The sequence below is a fragment of the Balaenoptera ricei genome, chromosome 1 (genome assembly GCF_028023285.1).
Source record: "Balaenoptera ricei isolate mBalRic1 chromosome 1, mBalRic1.hap2, whole genome shotgun sequence".
Classification (NCBI taxonomy): domain Eukaryota; kingdom Metazoa; phylum Chordata; class Mammalia; order Artiodactyla; family Balaenopteridae; genus Balaenoptera; species Balaenoptera ricei.
The window spans coordinates 121,411,772-121,429,381 of NC_082639.1; the positions used below are offsets into that span (position 1 = coordinate 121,411,772).

General features: G+C 43.9%; 1 protein-coding gene across 5 annotated transcripts in view; it reads left to right on the plus strand.

Annotated features, from left to right (window-relative positions):
* Positions 1–17,610, plus strand: part of PBX1 (PBX homeobox 1) — a 318,659-nt gene that overhangs the window by 277,401 nt on the left and 23,648 nt on the right. For 2 of the 5 annotated variants that reach the window (XM_059935281.1, XM_059935309.1), the window contains one exon: positions 943–6,163. The exons of 2 other annotated variants lie outside the window; for them this stretch is intronic. In XM_059935281.1, the coding sequence (XP_059791264.1) occupies positions 943–1,035 (93 nt within the window). In that variant the 3' untranslated portion in view covers positions 1,036–6,163. Of the gene's footprint in view, positions 1–942; positions 6,164–17,610 lie in introns of those variants that run through there. One more of the 5 variants, XM_059935299.1, reaches the window with a different exon arrangement.

A 17,610-nucleotide genomic window follows, 5' to 3' on the forward strand; every position in this document is an offset into this window, starting at 1 on the left:
GGGGTATTTTTTGAAAGAGGTGGTCATTAAAACAAATCCTTTTAGGACAATTTTATTGTTTTAATGCATCTGGACTTAGAGTCTTAGAAGATGATCTACAAATATAGGTCAAACTTGTAGCTTCCTGTCTTACCACCTTTTTGGATATAGTCACACAGACCAGTCTTTATGGTGTTGGCACCATTGTTTTACCTGTTTTATTCGTCTGATCACCCGCTTTTCAAGGCTCACTTCAGAGAATCCCTCCTCCATGAAGCCTTTGCTGATACTGCATCAAGAGGAGATACTGCCTTCATTTGAAGCTTCATGACAACTGGGCTGTACCATGTATTAGGTTCTGCCCAGCATTATAGTTCATTCGTCTGCTTGTCTCATCCACATCCTTGAGGACATGAGCTGTATCTCACTCATCATTATATACCCTCGAGCAGCTAGAACAGAACCTTGCATAGAACAGGTGCCTGGGATCCCATAATACAGGGAGCATCCAGAGCTGGAAAGGACCCGAGAAAGCATTTGAGCTAATCTTTTAATTTTTCTAAAGGGGAACCCAAGGCCAAACAGGGGGAAGTGCTTCTCCAGAGCCAATAGCTACTTGTTGCCAGGGTCAGAACTAGAACTCGGTCCCTTGGCCTGCAGGGCAGCTGCCGTCATCCTAGAGCACACAGAACAATCATCTGGTGGCTTGGACTGAATTACAAAGCCTGTGAGAAGTGAGAGGTGCTAGTACTGTGTCCCGAGGCTCGCTGGGAGCAGCCAAACTCATCTGAGGGTGGGGGAGGTGGGTATCATCGACCACAATCATAGCCGCCCCTTGGATGAGTGTTCCCGTGTGCCAGGCACTGTGCTCGGCCCTTTACCCAAGTTGCCTTATTGTCATTGTCTGCTCAGAACAGCCACCCGATCTCAGAGGACTGACTTCTCTCCCTTTTTCCCTTCTAGGCTAATGGAGGTTGGCAGGACGCTACTACCCCTTCATCAGTGACCTCCCCTACAGAAGGCCCTGGCAGTGTTCACTCTGATACCTCCAACTGATCTCCCAGCAGTCGCATCCCGGCTGACCCTGTGCTCCAGTCGGGGCCGGGCCAGGAGGGAGGGTTTCTCAACGCTGAAGCAGTCAGACTGGAGGTTGAAGCAATCAGCACACACAATAAGAGTCTCCTTCTCTTCTCTTCTTTGGGATGCTGTTTCAGCCAATCTGGACACTTCTTTATACTCTCTTCCCTTTTTTTCTGGGTAGAAGCCACCCTTCCCTGCCTCCAGCTATCAGCCTGGTGTCCATCATCTTCCCCGCCCCTTTCCCTCTGTCCTAGACTCCCTGGGTCCCTGCCCTCTATTACATCCCTGAAGGATATTTTCAACAATTAGAGGAATTTAACGAGGAAAAAAAATAACAAAGAAAATAATAAAAGCGTTGGTATGTTTTCATGCTGGTGGTTTGAGGAGCGAAATTTACCTCCCTCGGATCCCTTGCTCCCTCTGTTAACTGGCAGCTCTTCTCTGTTTCTCTCGTTCCTCTCACGACCTCTTAGCAGGAATACGCCACATTGCCCTACTCATTCCAGGCCGCCCTGCCTCCTCTTGCTCTTCCCTCCCTGGGGACGATTCTGATTAGAACACAATTCCTCCTCTTCCTTCTCAGCCCCAGGTATTCTTTGGGGGCTGCCATTGCTGGGCTTCTAAAAGTGCCACCGTTTCTGGTTTCACCTCTGCTAGGTTGGTTCCCAGCAGGAAGTCAGGCAGCAAGAGAAGCCTCAAGGAATATGAAGGGCGGAATTCCTAGAGGCTTTTGCATCTTCCCAGTAACAGCTCTTGGTTTCAGAGGGACAGTCTTTGGAGACCGTGCAGTAAGCGGTGTTCAGAATCTACTGCAAAACCAGGTCTGAGTTAGGCATGGTGGTGAATGCATCACTAAGGAGTAGAAGGTTCTTATCCTGCAACCCTTTACCTATCCCCTTTCTCACTCCCTCTCTCTCTCTCTCACACACACACACACACACACACACACGCATACAAATGTAGGCATGTGCACAGCCTCACACATTCACTTGCCCCAAATCAGTCACATGCCACATTCAAATACCTATATTAGTAACCATAGCATTATACCTTGTGAGCCCAAGAGAGGGAATTAACAACTCTGAGTGAAGGTCACTGACAGAGAAGCAGCATGTGCCTGGGGCTTCCAGGCCCCCAGCATGCACACACCAGAACGACATACACAGGACTTGATCATGATGAAGGCCAGGTTTCGGTTTCCAGTATAAACTAATCCTGTTCTCACCACCTCTGGAGCTCTCAGGGAGCCACACACAGTACTTACAAAGTCTACAATGGATTTGGTTCTGTTTTGTTTTTGTGTTTATGTTAGAGACATTGCATTAATTATCTAAAGTGTTATATGGCGCCACATTCTTGTCCTGGAGCAGAAAGGTGTATAAGAACATGGCTCGAGCAAACTTTTTGCTTGCTTACTTTGAAGACCTGAGAGTGATGGGGAACAGGGAGGTCATGCTTTCAGTGAAATCATCCATGATTTTTATTCCCTGGTAATATCTGAGAGTGAAGAGTAGGTACTAGAAAGCTGTCCTCATGTCGCCTGTGCTCACATTCTTCATAGCCAACTGTGCCAGCAATAAACATGGCAGCTCTGTCACTTGATTAAGTGGGAGGTGGTCAGATCTCTTGGTGCCTCATTTTCTTCATCTGTAAAATGGGGGTTATTATGCCTGGCTCACCAAGAGGCTTGTGAGAGACAAGAAGTTGATTTCATTCATATCCAATCTGTAACTGTGGTCAGGGGAAGAAGCATCCCTAAGATAAACTGGTTCATGCCACATAGGGACAATAAATGGTTTTCCTGTTCTAACTTCTGGTTAACATTAGTACCCTGAGGTCATTAGCGTGATGACAAAGAGAAGGGTTAGTGTTGTTCCTTCTGTTTGTTTGTTTTGGTCTGCTTGGTTTCTTAGAATAGAGATGTTTCTAAATTGGAAAAAAACGGGACCTGGTTCTCTTAGCTTGTACTTGAATCCAGTTATGTGGCCTTGTAACTACTTAGTCCCTGTCACATCTACTATGTTTGAGAGGCCTCCGGGAGAGGTATAAGACCCTGAGGGTTGAGAGTGGCCAGCTAACAAGGTCATGGACATTCTGCATGGCACTTCAGTAATGATTAGAAAATGTTCCTGTGTTTGGGTGTTGGGAGGTGGGGGGTTAACCTAAGGAACTAGAAGGTATGTGTATTTGAAGGAAATGCAAAAAGTAAATATTTGGCAAGATGGCATTATGCCTGGATGACTAAGAGTAGTAGAAAGACTCTCTTCTAACCTGTGCCATAATCAGAACAGGGCTTGATAAAGAGGATTCCTGGAAGGAGCCATCTTGTGACCATTCTACAGGGATTAAAACCAGTGGAGAACTTTGTCTGAGTGGCAGGGATCTATTGAAACTACCCACAGAGGAATATGGTGGGATCGCATCCCCCTGATTAGGGGCAAAGTACAAAAGGGACACAAAAGGGTTCTCTTGGAAACAGGAAGAATGATTCCAGATTTGGGTTGAATGATTGCCATTTTAAGTTGATGAAAGAGGTCAGAGCAGTGCTACCTTTGCACAGGCAGTTTCTCTCCCTGCAGGAGTTTGCACTGATCACCTCTCACCGCATCTTCCCCACCTAGCACTTCATGCAGTGCTCTTCACAACCAGTACCTTTCCCACGATTTCCCCTCCTCGCCTACGATCACATCCAACATGGCGGCCACCGCATCTCTTTGCATTAAGCGAAGCGTGAGAACACTGGCCGCGGAAGGATGGGGATGGAAAGAGCGTGCCTCTGGAAATACAGCTCCCTGGGAATTCGTATTAGGTCAATCCTACAGATACCAAAATGTGCCCCAAGACTCCTTCATTTTCTGATGGAAGTGGGGGCACTCCATTTTCCCTGGCAGATTTCCCCTGAGAAATGATACTAGCCCTAGGGTTTGCCCACCTTGTAACTCTTCATCACATCCTCCTTTTCATCCCTAACTCCTCCCCCTGGCTTGGTATTGACTCCTGTGCGGTACTTTTGCCAAGTGACACCTTTACGTTTATTTTTTATTTTGCTGTGGTGGTGGTTCTTTATTTACTGTTTGCCTTTTTCTCTCACATATCTTTCCCTGCCCCTCTTTCCTTCTGAGTTTTATTTTTCTGCCCAGAAAAACCTGACTTCGATACCAAAAAAAGATGAAACTACAGAAACTCAAATTTAAAAAAAAAAAACTTAAAAAAAACACAAAAAAATACTCAACGATTCTTTCAGCTTTATTAACATTTTCCATTGTTTCTTGCGACTCGTGTCTCGTTCTTTGTAGTATTGATGATGAACATTTGATAATGAATGTTCTTGTATATTCAGATAAAGAAAAAAAAACCAAAAAAGCGGTCTGAATTTAATAGTGTTTATAATAAAAATTTTAAAAATGACCCTCATAGCACGCAAAACAGGATGGGGAATTTCCCCTCTTCTTTCTGTGACAATGCACATCATTCCTGCATTAGTTTTTAACACCGAACTACCTACATTCACCATTTCCCCCATTTTTCTTTTATTTTCTTGCATTTGTGAATTAGTTCAAGAATGCTAGAAAAGTGTCGAGTTGTGCACATCCATTTCCTGTTTCACAATGTTTAAAAGTGACAGTAATTCATTTTGTAAACTAAAAAAAAAAAAAAAAAAAAGGTTGGAATAGTGAGCATAATAGGTACAGCCTAACACGTTATTATGTTTATTAACTTTGAGACCCAGAAATAAATTCTTTTCTTTTCTTTCTTCTGCTCTTTAAAATATAAAAAAGAAATTATGTTTTGTTTTGTGTTATTTTTGGTTTGTTTATGGGGGGGCTTTTTTTAATTGTCAGGATTATGGTCTTGCTGTTTTTATTCCTTAAATATGTATTTGAGGTGATGTGAAAAGATGACATGTGTAGAATAGGCTGTTTCCTTGTACTTCTGTTCGTTTCAGAATTCAGTTGACTTCAAAGATCAAGCCCACAATGATGTCATATTTTTCACCTGCATTTTTTGGAGTGTGTGGCATTCTTGCAATCCCTGAGAAAAACAAAGGCAAGGACTTGAGTTTTCTTTTTAGCCCTTTAACGATTCAAGGAATTGGTCCAGGGGACCTTTTTATACTGTAGGGAAAGGTTTTTGCCTTGGTTGATTGTGAATGACACAATAAAATGCTTTCTTTTCTTTCTTCCTGATTAATAACGACGTTCCACGACTCTTTCCAGCTAGAGAGGATATTTTTCTTCCGGTAGAATCCCACAGGAGATCCTGGTGGGATGTGCACCATTGGCTGAGTAGACTAGATCCAGGAAGCCGTCCTAGAGTCATTTGGCCGAATAATCTTTTGAGCCAGACTCAGTGCTATTGTTACAGTGCTGAGCAGTTACACCTGATTCATTGGCAGTGCACCTCTTATTAACCTCTGATTTAGGCAGCTGCTTAAAGCAAATTGTCAAACTGGCTTGATTTGGAATGTTTTTGTTAAGTTAGGGGAGAAAAGAAAGCAATATTATCTGGAGGAACCTTACTTTAAATGTTTTTCATTCAACAAATGATTAAGCATTCAGAAAGCAGCCAGAACCCAAGCAAGAAAAGTTAGCAACACTTTAGGAAGTGTTTCTACCCAAACGCTTGCACTCTTGTTTTTAAGTCATAACAAAATAATGACAAGCTTTTCACATCACCTTTATGGTTTCAATCCCTAGCTGAAAGCTTTCTGGAATCTTTTATTTTTTTGTAAACATTTTTTTTTCTTTTGTTAAAATTAATAAAAACATTCAATGTTTTCCCCCTTTTCTCTCTTTTTACTTCTTTTCTTTCCTTTGGCGTTTTCAATTATTTTGAAGTGCTTTCCTTTGGTTTTTGGTTTTATTCTCCCGCTCCCCCTCCCCTGTTCTTATTATTCAGAGTATAAACCTGCAAAGCTCTGCTCTGTTTTGGTTTTGAAAGTTTAAGCTTTCCTGCTTCTGTGAGAGCACAGGCTTCTGTCCCTTTTGATTCCAACTGAAATTTTGTGTTCTCTAATGATACTAACACGGTGTAGGTTTTACAGTCTCCTAATTTGTACTGGTAATGCATATTCCAAATAAATAGTTTCTTTTGTTGCAAAAAAGCATACTTGTATTTTGTGTAAATTTATACCTGCTGGAAACTTGTCTTTCCCCAAAGTAAGACGTGGGTTAGTGTGGCTTTAAACTGTGGCCCTCATCATTTTAAAGTCTACATTGACAGTGGGGCAAATGACCTTGCGTCACTTACCCCGAAGTAAGAAGGAAGGGAGGGAGGGAGAGAGGGAAAGAAGGATCTTTTATGTGCAAATATTAGCTGTGCTATAGGAAGGCAGAGCACCCCATCTTGTCTGCTTGTCTGTGATTAGCTCCCATCCACCAAGCACCAGTTAAAATATCAGGGTGATGTTCCAGAATAAATTCTAAGTTTCTGAGTCACAGCTGTTTGCCCAGTGGTTCTCCTTTCCTTCTCTTTGTCTGCTGTGATCTGGTCATAAGGAAAATTGTGGTACCCAAGAGATGCTTCAGGGGAAGGAATCTAGGTTAGAAACACTACCCAGTTGTAGGCTCTCAGAAGTATGCTAGCTAGATGCCACTCCACTAGATGTACACGCCTACCGTGTGTTATGTCTTCCATCCCATGTGAGTATCTCTCCCAGTGGTTTGTCTATACCCACACTGAGCCCCGACCTTTGGGGTTGTGGTCTGTTACAGAGTTTGATGTCTCAGAGTGTTCTGGCTGGACCACCACTTCAGCCTTCAACAGCTAATTCTGCTTCCCAGCCCTTAACACCATCTCCCATGCATGGAGTGGGATGGAGCTGCTTGTCCGCCATTCTGCACATTGTTCCTCTAGGGGTATCACATGCATCGTTTTCTCATTCTCACACCTTAGCTCTCAGGAGGCTTTGCCCAGAGCCCCAGTGAGGCAGGTCTGTATTGAAAACACCAATCACTCACCCTTTCATCTCTATCATGATTCAAATGATCATGATCAAAGGAATGGAGAGTCATCAGGGATCAAATTATTATTTTTATTAAGGGACTAGCTAAGGGTCCAATGGACTCAAAAGTATAAGGCTATCTTGCCAATATTGATTTGGAGAGCATTGCCAGGAGCCAAAATGGAGGTCTTGTGTCACCTCTTCAAATCTGAACAATAATGGGAGTTTGGGTATGGGGTATGCAGGGCAGTTTCAGACCACTTTCTTTTTCCGTTGCCTGGAAAATTGTGGACCTAACTCAGCCACTTGGTTTATTACTTAGAGTGGTACTAAACTGTTGTAACAAATAGAGCAAAATGTATAGTGCCTCAAATGCAGTACGAGTCTATTTCTCACTCATAATGGTAATAGCCTCCGGCAAACGTTCCTGGTCAGGATGCCTTGTCTCCATGCAGTGACTCAGGCATCAAGCTCCTTCACCCTGCAGGAATTTGTAGTCCTCCACATCTGGCCTGCAGGAGGGAAAGAGTGTGTAGAAGGCTCACCATTTCTTGAAAACCTTAACCAGGACCTCCCTTATATTCGTATTCCTAAATGTGAGGGTTGGGGGGTGGGGCGGGAGGATGGAAAAGTGGTCCCTGGCTAGGCGGCTACTTCCTGTCAATAACAGCACACAATAACTCCTCGAGTAGTTGGCCATCTGTATCACACCTAGCGATCAAAAGGATTAGTGAGGGCAAAAACAAGCCCACATGGCTGTTTCACTGCACTGGACACTCTCCCATTAAAAACATTTCCAGTAACATCCCAGACTTGGCTTTGCCACTCTTCAGTAGGGAAGATCCAGAAAGTGGTATAACAACAGGGGCCAGAACTGATCCACCCCATACTGCCCCCTCATCAGTCTCCAGATTTGGTTGTTGTCTAAATTCATGTCTGGGCACTCAGCCTGTGGTCATATTGAGGGGAGAGCTGCCATCCCTCAAGGCAGCCTGTTCCCTCCGTCAGGAAGTCATTCCCATGTTTACTGATGTCTAGAAGGGTCAAGTCTGGTGACCAGCAGTCACTTCAAAGCGTAGTGGTCTAAAGCTTTCAAATCACAAAATTGGTTATGCTCAGCACTCCCCTCCCCCGACGTAGAGTTCTACCTGCTTATCCTTATAGACTATCACAACCTTCCCCACTTAAAACAAAAAGTAAAATACCAATGTTTCGACCACCCTTTGTTATCCAAAATATCGCCTCCCTTCTGGAAATACTCAGTGTGGAGGATGGCACGAGAGTTTAGTCATATGAAATCATTTAGTGGGTGAGCAGGGGAAGGTGTCCTACCCTGGATCTCTGCACCAGAGGCGCAGGGAGAGGACTGAGGCTATGCTCTGGGGGCTCTGCTCTCACGCCTTGCAGAAAAGCTCCGACAGTGTACAAATAAAGAGAGCAGTGGATTTACTGTCTGGGTCAGTCAGACACAGCGAGACGCAGTCTATGGCTTCTAGCCTTGGGCAGGCTTCTGAGGCCACCCTGGGCAGTGTGTGGGTCGGGAAGAGGAGTGGTAAAGGGCCACATGCTTGTCCTTGTTATCCTCCTGGGATCCATGCAAAAGAGCTTAGCTCACGCTTCTGGATTCCTCTGGATAGATCATAGGGGTCATTCATTATGTCCAGCTGACACTCCAAGCCCAAATTCCCTCTCTCCCATGATAACCAGCCGTACTGTCCAGGGTAGCTCACCAGCGTTGACAATGAGCACCTCTGGACAGAATAAAAGGCACCAAGTGCTGCAGTACATTTGAATATAAATCTCCCATTAATATATATCCAGAGAGAAATTAAAGTTTAAAATAAAGTCTCCCTCTCTCATGACCTAAAAGTTCTAAGAAATGCTAGTCTACAGCTCTGCCTTTCCTGATCTCCTACTGTGCTCATTCATTGTCAGCCGGAAAGCGCACTGCATCGCCAGAGGTAGAGTCAAGGCCTTCTTCCTTCTACAGCAGCAGCAGAGGTCCCTTCTACCGGAATGGGGGTAGCTGTTTCAGTTCCTCCAAAGTTCAATCAATCCAGACGTGAATTTCTCTGGTACCCCACTTTTCCTAAAATGTCACTCAGGAAGCATATGAACCACATCCCAGGATCAGCTTCCTCACAGAGAATTTAGAAAACACAAGCAAAGCCCAGACTACTAGAGCAAAATTAAGTTCCCAGAACCCAGATCCTGGTACCACATGACTATTGCTAATGAATGACTGGATCAGAGATTTGATAATACAGGGAGAGCGCAGGAAAGACAGAAAACACATACAAAAGTAAAAAGGAAATCTTTACTTCAGTCTTTACAATGCCAGTTGACTAGTATCAACTGCAGTGTTGAGAAAAAGCCACCAACAAGAGGTTAATTTTGCTCTCTGCTTCCTATATCCTGGGGGAAACAATCCAACCTATGCATTCTGCCTGCTCTCTCAGAGAATGACCTTTGAAATATTCATGTCTCTGTGAAAAATTCAAAAATGTAAAATGGGTGCCCTCCCACCACAGGCTACTTGAGGCTCCCTTCTTCCCCCCTGGTATCCATATACATATTTAAGATGAATCGCAATTTCCATTTCCCTTTAAGCCTCGTGTTCCTAATCCCAGATGCATTTATCCTGTATCACTGTGAATTCTCTTCCTTCTCGAACTTCTCCAGCTTGTGACCCACTCTTGTCTCCACTGGAGTTGGTGTCCAGTTGCTAAGCCCAAGCTTAGGTTGACATTGCACAACGCCGACAACAGAGGTGATGTCCCTCTATCACCTCTGCCCACAAAGCCTCTCCTTCCTTCTGCCTTGGAGTCCTAGGCCTTGAGTGTCTGGTGCTGCTTCAGTATCAGCAGAAACATTCTTTTCTGCGATCTCTTTGATGTTCACCCTAATGTTTCCCTCCTATTGTTCCCCAACTCCTTTTAAGCAGAGCCAACAAAGTTGAAAATGGTGTAACCCACCCTTTCCCCTGTCACATCCCTTCTCTGTCTTTTGGACAGCTCCCTCTCTTTGTTGCTGGTCCCAGACATATGTTCTCCTAACACACTTTTCTAAACTCGATTTTGAAAATTGTTTCCAATGTTCTGGATCTGTCCAAGGCTTCCATTGTTCACATACATCCTGCTAGCTTTAATCCCTTAAGTGGAGTCAGGCTCCTCAAGAGGTGTCTTCCCATCACCCACTCAGGTATTGTTTTCCCAACAGGTGTGTTTCTGCCCTCCCCAGTCCTCCTGTAGAGCACCATCTCCGTAGAGCAGCTTCATAACACAGGACATGTCTGAGTCCCTCTACACAGTAACTGCTGTGCTGGAATTCAGTAATAATTCTTGAAGTATTTTACCAGGATCTTCTCGATTTTCCCCTTCAAATGTGTCCACATTTTCTTATATCATCTAGTGAGACCTTTATTTTATTTATTTATGTGTTTGTTTCTTTGTTTGTTTATTTTTTTGGCTGCACCATCCGGCATGTGGGATCTTAGTTCCCTGACCAGGGATCAAACCCCTGCCCCCTGCAGTGGAAGGACAGAACCTTAACCATTGGACCTCCAGGGAAGTCCCCTAGTGAGGCCTTTAAAGTCATCCATGGGAACATCTCCAATTGCTTTCATTACCCACCCCCCATCTGCTGCGTTCAGATGATCTCTCCTGGAGCCTTTGGTGTGAGAGATACATGTAGTTTGCTCACTGACATCTTAAAAGCCAGACCACATAGACTTGAATCTCAGCTCTGCTACTGTCAGGTTCTTTCTGACACTACATGAGAGGTTTTTTTCTCATACCAACCCCAATTCTCCAACATCCCAACACCAACTAGGTGTCCTGCAATTTGATTCAACTCTGACAAGAACTACACAGATTTAGCATCAAACAACACAGGCTTAAGGGCTCAGTCTCACAAGACTACCCTCACTTCAGATGCCAGCTGCAAGTATCAGGTCACCCATCCTCCTGACTGATCAGTTATAAATCGGGAGTTCCCACAACCCCCATCTCAAATTTGATCATTTGCTAGAGCGACTCACAGAACTCAGGAAGCTGATGTGCTTATACTTACTGGTTTATTATAAAGGATATATAGATGATCATCCAGATGAAGAGGTACATAAGGCAAGGTCTGAAAGGGTCCTGAGTGCAGAATCCTCTGTCTCCATGGAGTTGGGGTGTCCTACCCTCCCAGCATGTGGGTGCTGTGGCTTAGAGGTGTTTATGGCAGTATCATTTCATGCATGCAATTGATTAAATCGTTGGCCATTGGTGATTTTCTCAACCTCCAGCCCTTCCTCCTACATGGAGGTTGGGAGGTGGGACTGAAAGCTTCAAGTTTCTCAACAAGGCTTGGTCGTTCTCTGACCAGCCCCCATCCTGAAGATATCAAGGGGCCCACAGACTAAAGATACTCCTATCACTCTTGTCACGTAGGAAATTACAAGGGTTTTCGGAGCTCTGTGTCAGGAACCAGGGACAAAGACCAAATATACATTCCCCATTATACTACAACTATTTACTAGCTTTGTGACCTTGGATAAATTGCTTAATCTCTCTATGCCTCGGTTTCCTCACCTATAAAATGGAGATAATACTAATACTTACCTCATAGGGTTGTAGGGAGGAATTAAATGCATTAATACTTAGAACAGTTAACAGGGAATATAGCCAATATTTTATAATAATTTTCAAAGGAGTACAATCGATAAGATTTTTGAATCACTGTTGTACACCTGAAATTAATATCATATTGTAAATCAACTATGCATCAACTTTAAAAACACTAAAAAACTTAGAATAATGCTCGACACACATAAGTGCTAAAAATATGTTTATTATTAGTATTACTTTTTCTTCTGGTATATCTATCTGGGTGTATCTCCATCTCTGAACTAGTAACAATTAGAATGTCCTCCTTTTTCCTAGTTCCATTGTAAGGAACTATTAGCTATGGATATTTTCTTTCTTTCTTTTTTTATATCAGTCTAGCCTAGCTGCTAAGATATTGTCCTTCCTGAGGAAATTCCTGTTATCTCTCTGGCTCAATCAATGTGTCTTTCATCATTTCTCACTCACTATTGCACTGTTCCTAACTTAAGAAAATGTAGGATTCTTTAAACAAATCGCAAACTTGATGCTTAGAAGTAGATAAGCAGAGCTGGTCCTGGAGAAAACTGTGAGGTCGTTGAAGTTTGTCTCACACATGCCACATTCTCCGAATCCCTGTTCTCTCCTGGCTCTCCTTTTCCAGGAGGAAAGGATGTGCAGTGCCTCTAATGTCCTACTTGAATGGCTTCACCGTGTAAAATCTCTCCTTAGGGGATACTCTGCTCTCTGAATGCTAGTCTTTGGGTTTATTTGCAAGTCTTCCAGGCCAAACCTACTTTGAAGGCTAAGAGTTTCTAGCTTCTTATTAATCAATACAGGTAGCAGTAGTTGAATGGGAATCAAGACATGTACAACAGGATGACTGCAGTTAACACTGCTGTGTATTTGAAAATTGCTAAAAGAGTAGATCCTAAAAGTTCTCTTCACAAGGAACAAATCGTTTTTTTCTTTTTCTTTTTGGATCTATGAGATGATGGATGTTAACAACTTATTGTGGTAATCGTTTCACAGTGTGTATATATATACACACATATATACAGTGAAATATATATATGTCAATATACATATTGACATATATAATATATATATATATATATATACAGTGACATATATATATATCAAGTCATCATGTGGTACACCTTAAACTTATACAGTGCTGTATGTCAACCATATGTCAACAAAACTGAAAAAAAAAGAAACAATTTTTATTAACGGCCAAAGAGATGCCAAATTGCTCTTCAGATGCAGGGCTCTGGGAAACTTTCCTAGAGAATGGAGCAGACCTCCCAACTCCTACCTCAAATTGAAGACAAAGGCCCTTCTGTGCAGATCTGGCTTGAATCACCCACCAGGCATGTCTAAGAGGACAGACCAATGAGTAGAGAGCCCTGGAGAGCCCAGACCTCTTCATGTCCACATGGATTGGACGCTCAAACAAGGCCCTCTGCACCTGGTTCCAGATAACAAGTGACTGTGATCTCATCAATCACATTAACCATTTGTCTGCTGCACCCAAGTTTGCTTTTGTATCAGTCAGTTCACTGCATCTTGACCTTCAATGACATAAACCCAACTCTTTTACTTCTGGGTCTGCAGTCTTACCTCTCCACACATTACTGCTTTATTCAGTACACTTCCCTCCCTGGGACTTTCTTTGCATGGCCAATACCTCCTTTATGGCAATAGCAAAATCTCTGCTGAGGATTCTGTGAGACCCCTGGGCTCCTCTCCCAGGAGGTTATTGCTTGAGACAACCCAGACCCTTGCCAGACAGGCAGCTCTCTGTGTGACCATCCTTACATTTCTTCAGGTAGCAAGCATGCACTTCACCACCTCCTACGTGCCAGCAGTGGTTCTGTACTTCAGGAGGATCTAACCTCTAGAGGGACTCCCACTGGGAAGACTTTTTCAATAAGACAAATTATTAAACAAAAAACAACCCAAATCTCTAGGTCCCTGTTGATGAATAACAACTGTATTCATCCATTAACAAGCTTGGGAAAGAATTTAGAATTATCATGTCCATTAACAAAGCCCGAAACCAGAGGGAAATGGAATTAGGCTGGGCTGATGGGAACAGATATGGATTAGAATGAAAACATTCTTGCTATTGGATGATTTGAAGCAACTAATCCCATCAAGGGATAAGACAATAGGAAGCCCAAGAAGCTGCTGAGGAAATGTATGACCTCATTGTTTTAAATCATCTAGCTTCAAGGAGAAGGTGGAAGGATGCTAGGCAGGCATCCCTAACACCCAGAAGTAATGATGATGTTGATTTAGAGCCTTCCCAAGCCTGGAATGTAGTTACTCTCCCTTCCCCCAGTCATACAGAAATTCAATTCCATCCATTTCAACCAATACCTCTTGGCAGCTGAGGGCCGGGAATATGCCAGTGAACAAGATCACTCAGATCAGTTAGTAACTGCTTTCTTAAAACATATGTATATAAATTTAGGTTGCTCTGTAGAGGTAAAGAAACAACGTTAGGATAGAAAAGAAATATAATTCTGAGAGACCTTCATTAATCTAGCCTCCTTTTTCCTATAAGCGCAAATAAGAACTGCTAGCTGTAGCCAATGGTCTTCTCACAGCACCTCCAAAATTCCAAGCTTCTCCCTTTCTTTTATCCTTTTTGCAAATTTTGCTCACGATGTCATGATATCAGCCACCCAAAATGATGGCCCTACCATACCCACAGACCCGCTCACATGCTTGTTCTCTAAGCAGGGTCCATCTCTTCTAGGAAGCCTTTCTCCTTCCTGAAGTTAACTGTTCCCCCAGAATCCTCTGGTGTGTCTTTCGCTCTGCTTTGAATTGTTATTAAATATCTTATCCCCCCACATAAATTGTTAGAACTCAAGGGGCCAGGTGTCTCTCACACAGAGAATGAAGCACCACCTTATAAGTTTAGTAAAGTGCTCAGACAAAGGGAGGGAGGTGGGAGGGAGGAAAGACTGAATGAGGAAAGGAGGGAGAGGGGAAATGAGGAAAGACAGAGAAGAGTGGAGGGTAGAGAGAAGGGGAGGGAGGAGGTAGAAAGGACAGGGAAGAAAGAAAATGGGAGGAAAGGAGAGGAGAAAGGTTGAAGGAGAAATATTAAAGGACAGCAGGACAGCGGGGGTGGAGGGGAGAAAAGGAGGGGGAATAATCAAAGCCAAGTAAGACATTGGAGGGAGGTGACATCCTCCCCCTTAAAATGAGATCCGTGGCATTTGGGTAGTAAGAAGTCAGAAAAGGGGGTTTGGGGACTTCCCTGTCTGTCTAGTGGTTAGGACTCTGCCCTCCTTTGCAGGGAGCACAGGTTCGATCCCTGGTTAAGAAACTAAGATCCCGCAAGACACATGGCCAAAAAAAAAAAAAAAAAAAGCGGGGGGTTGTGAAGAGAGACAAGGTCTCAAAGCGGGCAGCAGGGATGAAGACAAACTACCATGGCATGACCTCACAGCTTTGTTTAAGAGCAGCTCTGCCAACCTCACTTCTAAACATGAAGTCTGTGATTTATTTAAAGCTTTCTAATTATCTTTAAGATGGAAACCTGGGGTGTCTAACAGACCTCACTAGCCCTGCCAGCATTTGGCTTGAACACATGGTTATTTGCAACTATCCATTCATTTATTCTGTCACTCAGCCAATACTGAACAAGCACCCCGCCCTGCATGCCAGGTACTAGTCTAGGAATTAGGGATACAACATTGACCAAATCCCTGTTGTCAGAGAGTTTAGATTCCTGTGGGTGGGGGAAAAGGACAGGAAACAAAATATGTAAAATGGATGGTGTGTTGGATGGTGGTAAGTGCTGGGGAAAAGGTAAGAAAGGATGATGGAATTGCTGTTGAGGATTAAGATAGGGTGGTCCAGGACTGGCTGGGAAGATGATTTTGAGCAAACTGCTGAAGGAGGGGAGGGGAGGAAGCCATTAGGGTATCTGAGAAAATGGTTCCAGGCAGCAGGATCAGCCCGTTCAAAGGGCCTGAGGCAGGAGCACAACGGGTAGGTTGGAGGAATTGCAAGTAGCCCAGTGTGGCTGAATCAGAGACAGAATGAGGGGAAGATTATTAGGTGATGTGGTCAGAAAGTGAACAGTGCAAGGGAGAGGCAGACCATACAGAGCCTCTTGTAGGACATGGCAAGGACTCTAGCTCTTCCTTTGAATGAGCCTGGAGGCCTCTGAGGGTTTGGGGCAAGGAGTCATATGATGAGACTTTAAGTTTTAACAGTATGATACTGGCAACAGTGTTGTGAATAGACCACAGGAAAATAAGATTGGAAATAGTGACACCGGTTAGAAGATAATTGGAGTATTTGAGACAAGAGAGGACGGTGGCATGGACTCCAAGAAAACCCAGTGTAAATAAAGTCCATCTGCCTTTGCTAGGACCTGCCTTTGTATCCACAATGTCTCTGCCTGGAATGACTTTCTCCCTGCTAGAACACCTTCCCGTATTTCAAGGCTCAGTGCTCATGTCACCCATTCCCCAGAGTCCCCAGGGAGGACTATTGTCCCCATAGCACCCTGTATATGCCTCTCTTGTAGCACTCATCAAATTGTGTTGCAATTACTGCTTTCCATCTGCCTCCCTCTACACTGAGAACACCTCCATTTCAGCTCAGTTCCCAAACACTTTTATTCAGGGGGAATAAAAAGGTGAATAAATCGTTATCCCAGTTACAACCTAGTACAGGAAACTGAACTCCCACGCTTACCACGGAGTTTGGCTCATAGCTGTCAGATGAATAAGGGAACAAAGAAAGTTACCAGAAGCCATGCCACCGTGGCATGGAGCTATGGTCTTCTTGTTTGCAATGCTGTTTAAGGGGTCGCAAGGCAGGGTCTTGTCTGCTGCTCTGATGGCCTCCCCTTGCTGTTTCCCCAGTGCTGGTCCATCAGCACACCTGCCTATAGATGCTACAGTGCTGAGAGCTAAGGGTCTTGTCAGAGTGAGAGAGGGAGACCCCGTGAAAGATTCCAGGCAGCGGGGAGTGCAAGATGATTAAAGGTGGTCGTGGATATATTTATTTTTTTCTGTAGTACTGGTTGTTGATGCCAAGCTGTCTCCCTGGAGTCTCTTGGTGACATTTGTTACTTGGCTTTTCAGTCCTTAAACAGAAATTCTGTCCTTTTCACTGAATGGCTCCTCCTTTGCTAATGTTCTGTCTCCCCCAAGTCCCAGGCAGGACATTTGACATTTGTTATTGTTACAAGAGCATCATTTGCTGAGTATGAACAACAAAAAAAAAAAGTTTCCCCCAAGGGCAGAAATGAATGATTATCTCAGATCTCCTCACCCTTTTTCCTCCTCCTTCAGACACAACAGCCATCCACAGCCATGCTGGGCCCTGGTAGGGAGCTGCCCTAATCAGTTTTTACATTCTGGCTTCGTGGAGATGAGCTATTGTAATAACTGTAGATGTTTCAGTGGAGGGCAAAGGGTGATGGGTCGTGGAGTAATGGGATATGGTGAGGTGGAGGCTTCAGTGATGTCCACTCCACGTTGGATAATGAGATGCCTAAGGATAGCTTCTGTTCCTCCAATCAACAAATGTTTCCTGAAAACCTCCTGTGCACCAGCCATTATTCTGGATGCTGGGGGTGATAAGCAAAAATAAAAATACCTAGTCCCTACTCTCAGGATGCTTACTGCCTAGTAGGGGCATCTAACATCAATCCACTATTCACATAGATAGGGGTACACCTGCAACTGGATATGTAATATGAAAAAAGATATACCATTCTATGAGAGTTCACAATAAAGAGAGCTGAATTAGTCAAGGGGGTCAGCAATGTTTTCTTGAGGAACTGTGTCGCAGGCTGCAAACTGGAAAATTAGTTAACTCTAATGACGGATAAGAAGAGGATTCTAGGCAAGGGGGAAGAGTAAGAACAAAGGTTATCTTGGAAGAGGGAACCTGGCAGGTACAAACCAGAGACAGCAAGGGAACGTCCCCGAGGAAGACGAGGAGGCCAGAGAGGTGGACATGTGAGGACCACAAGGG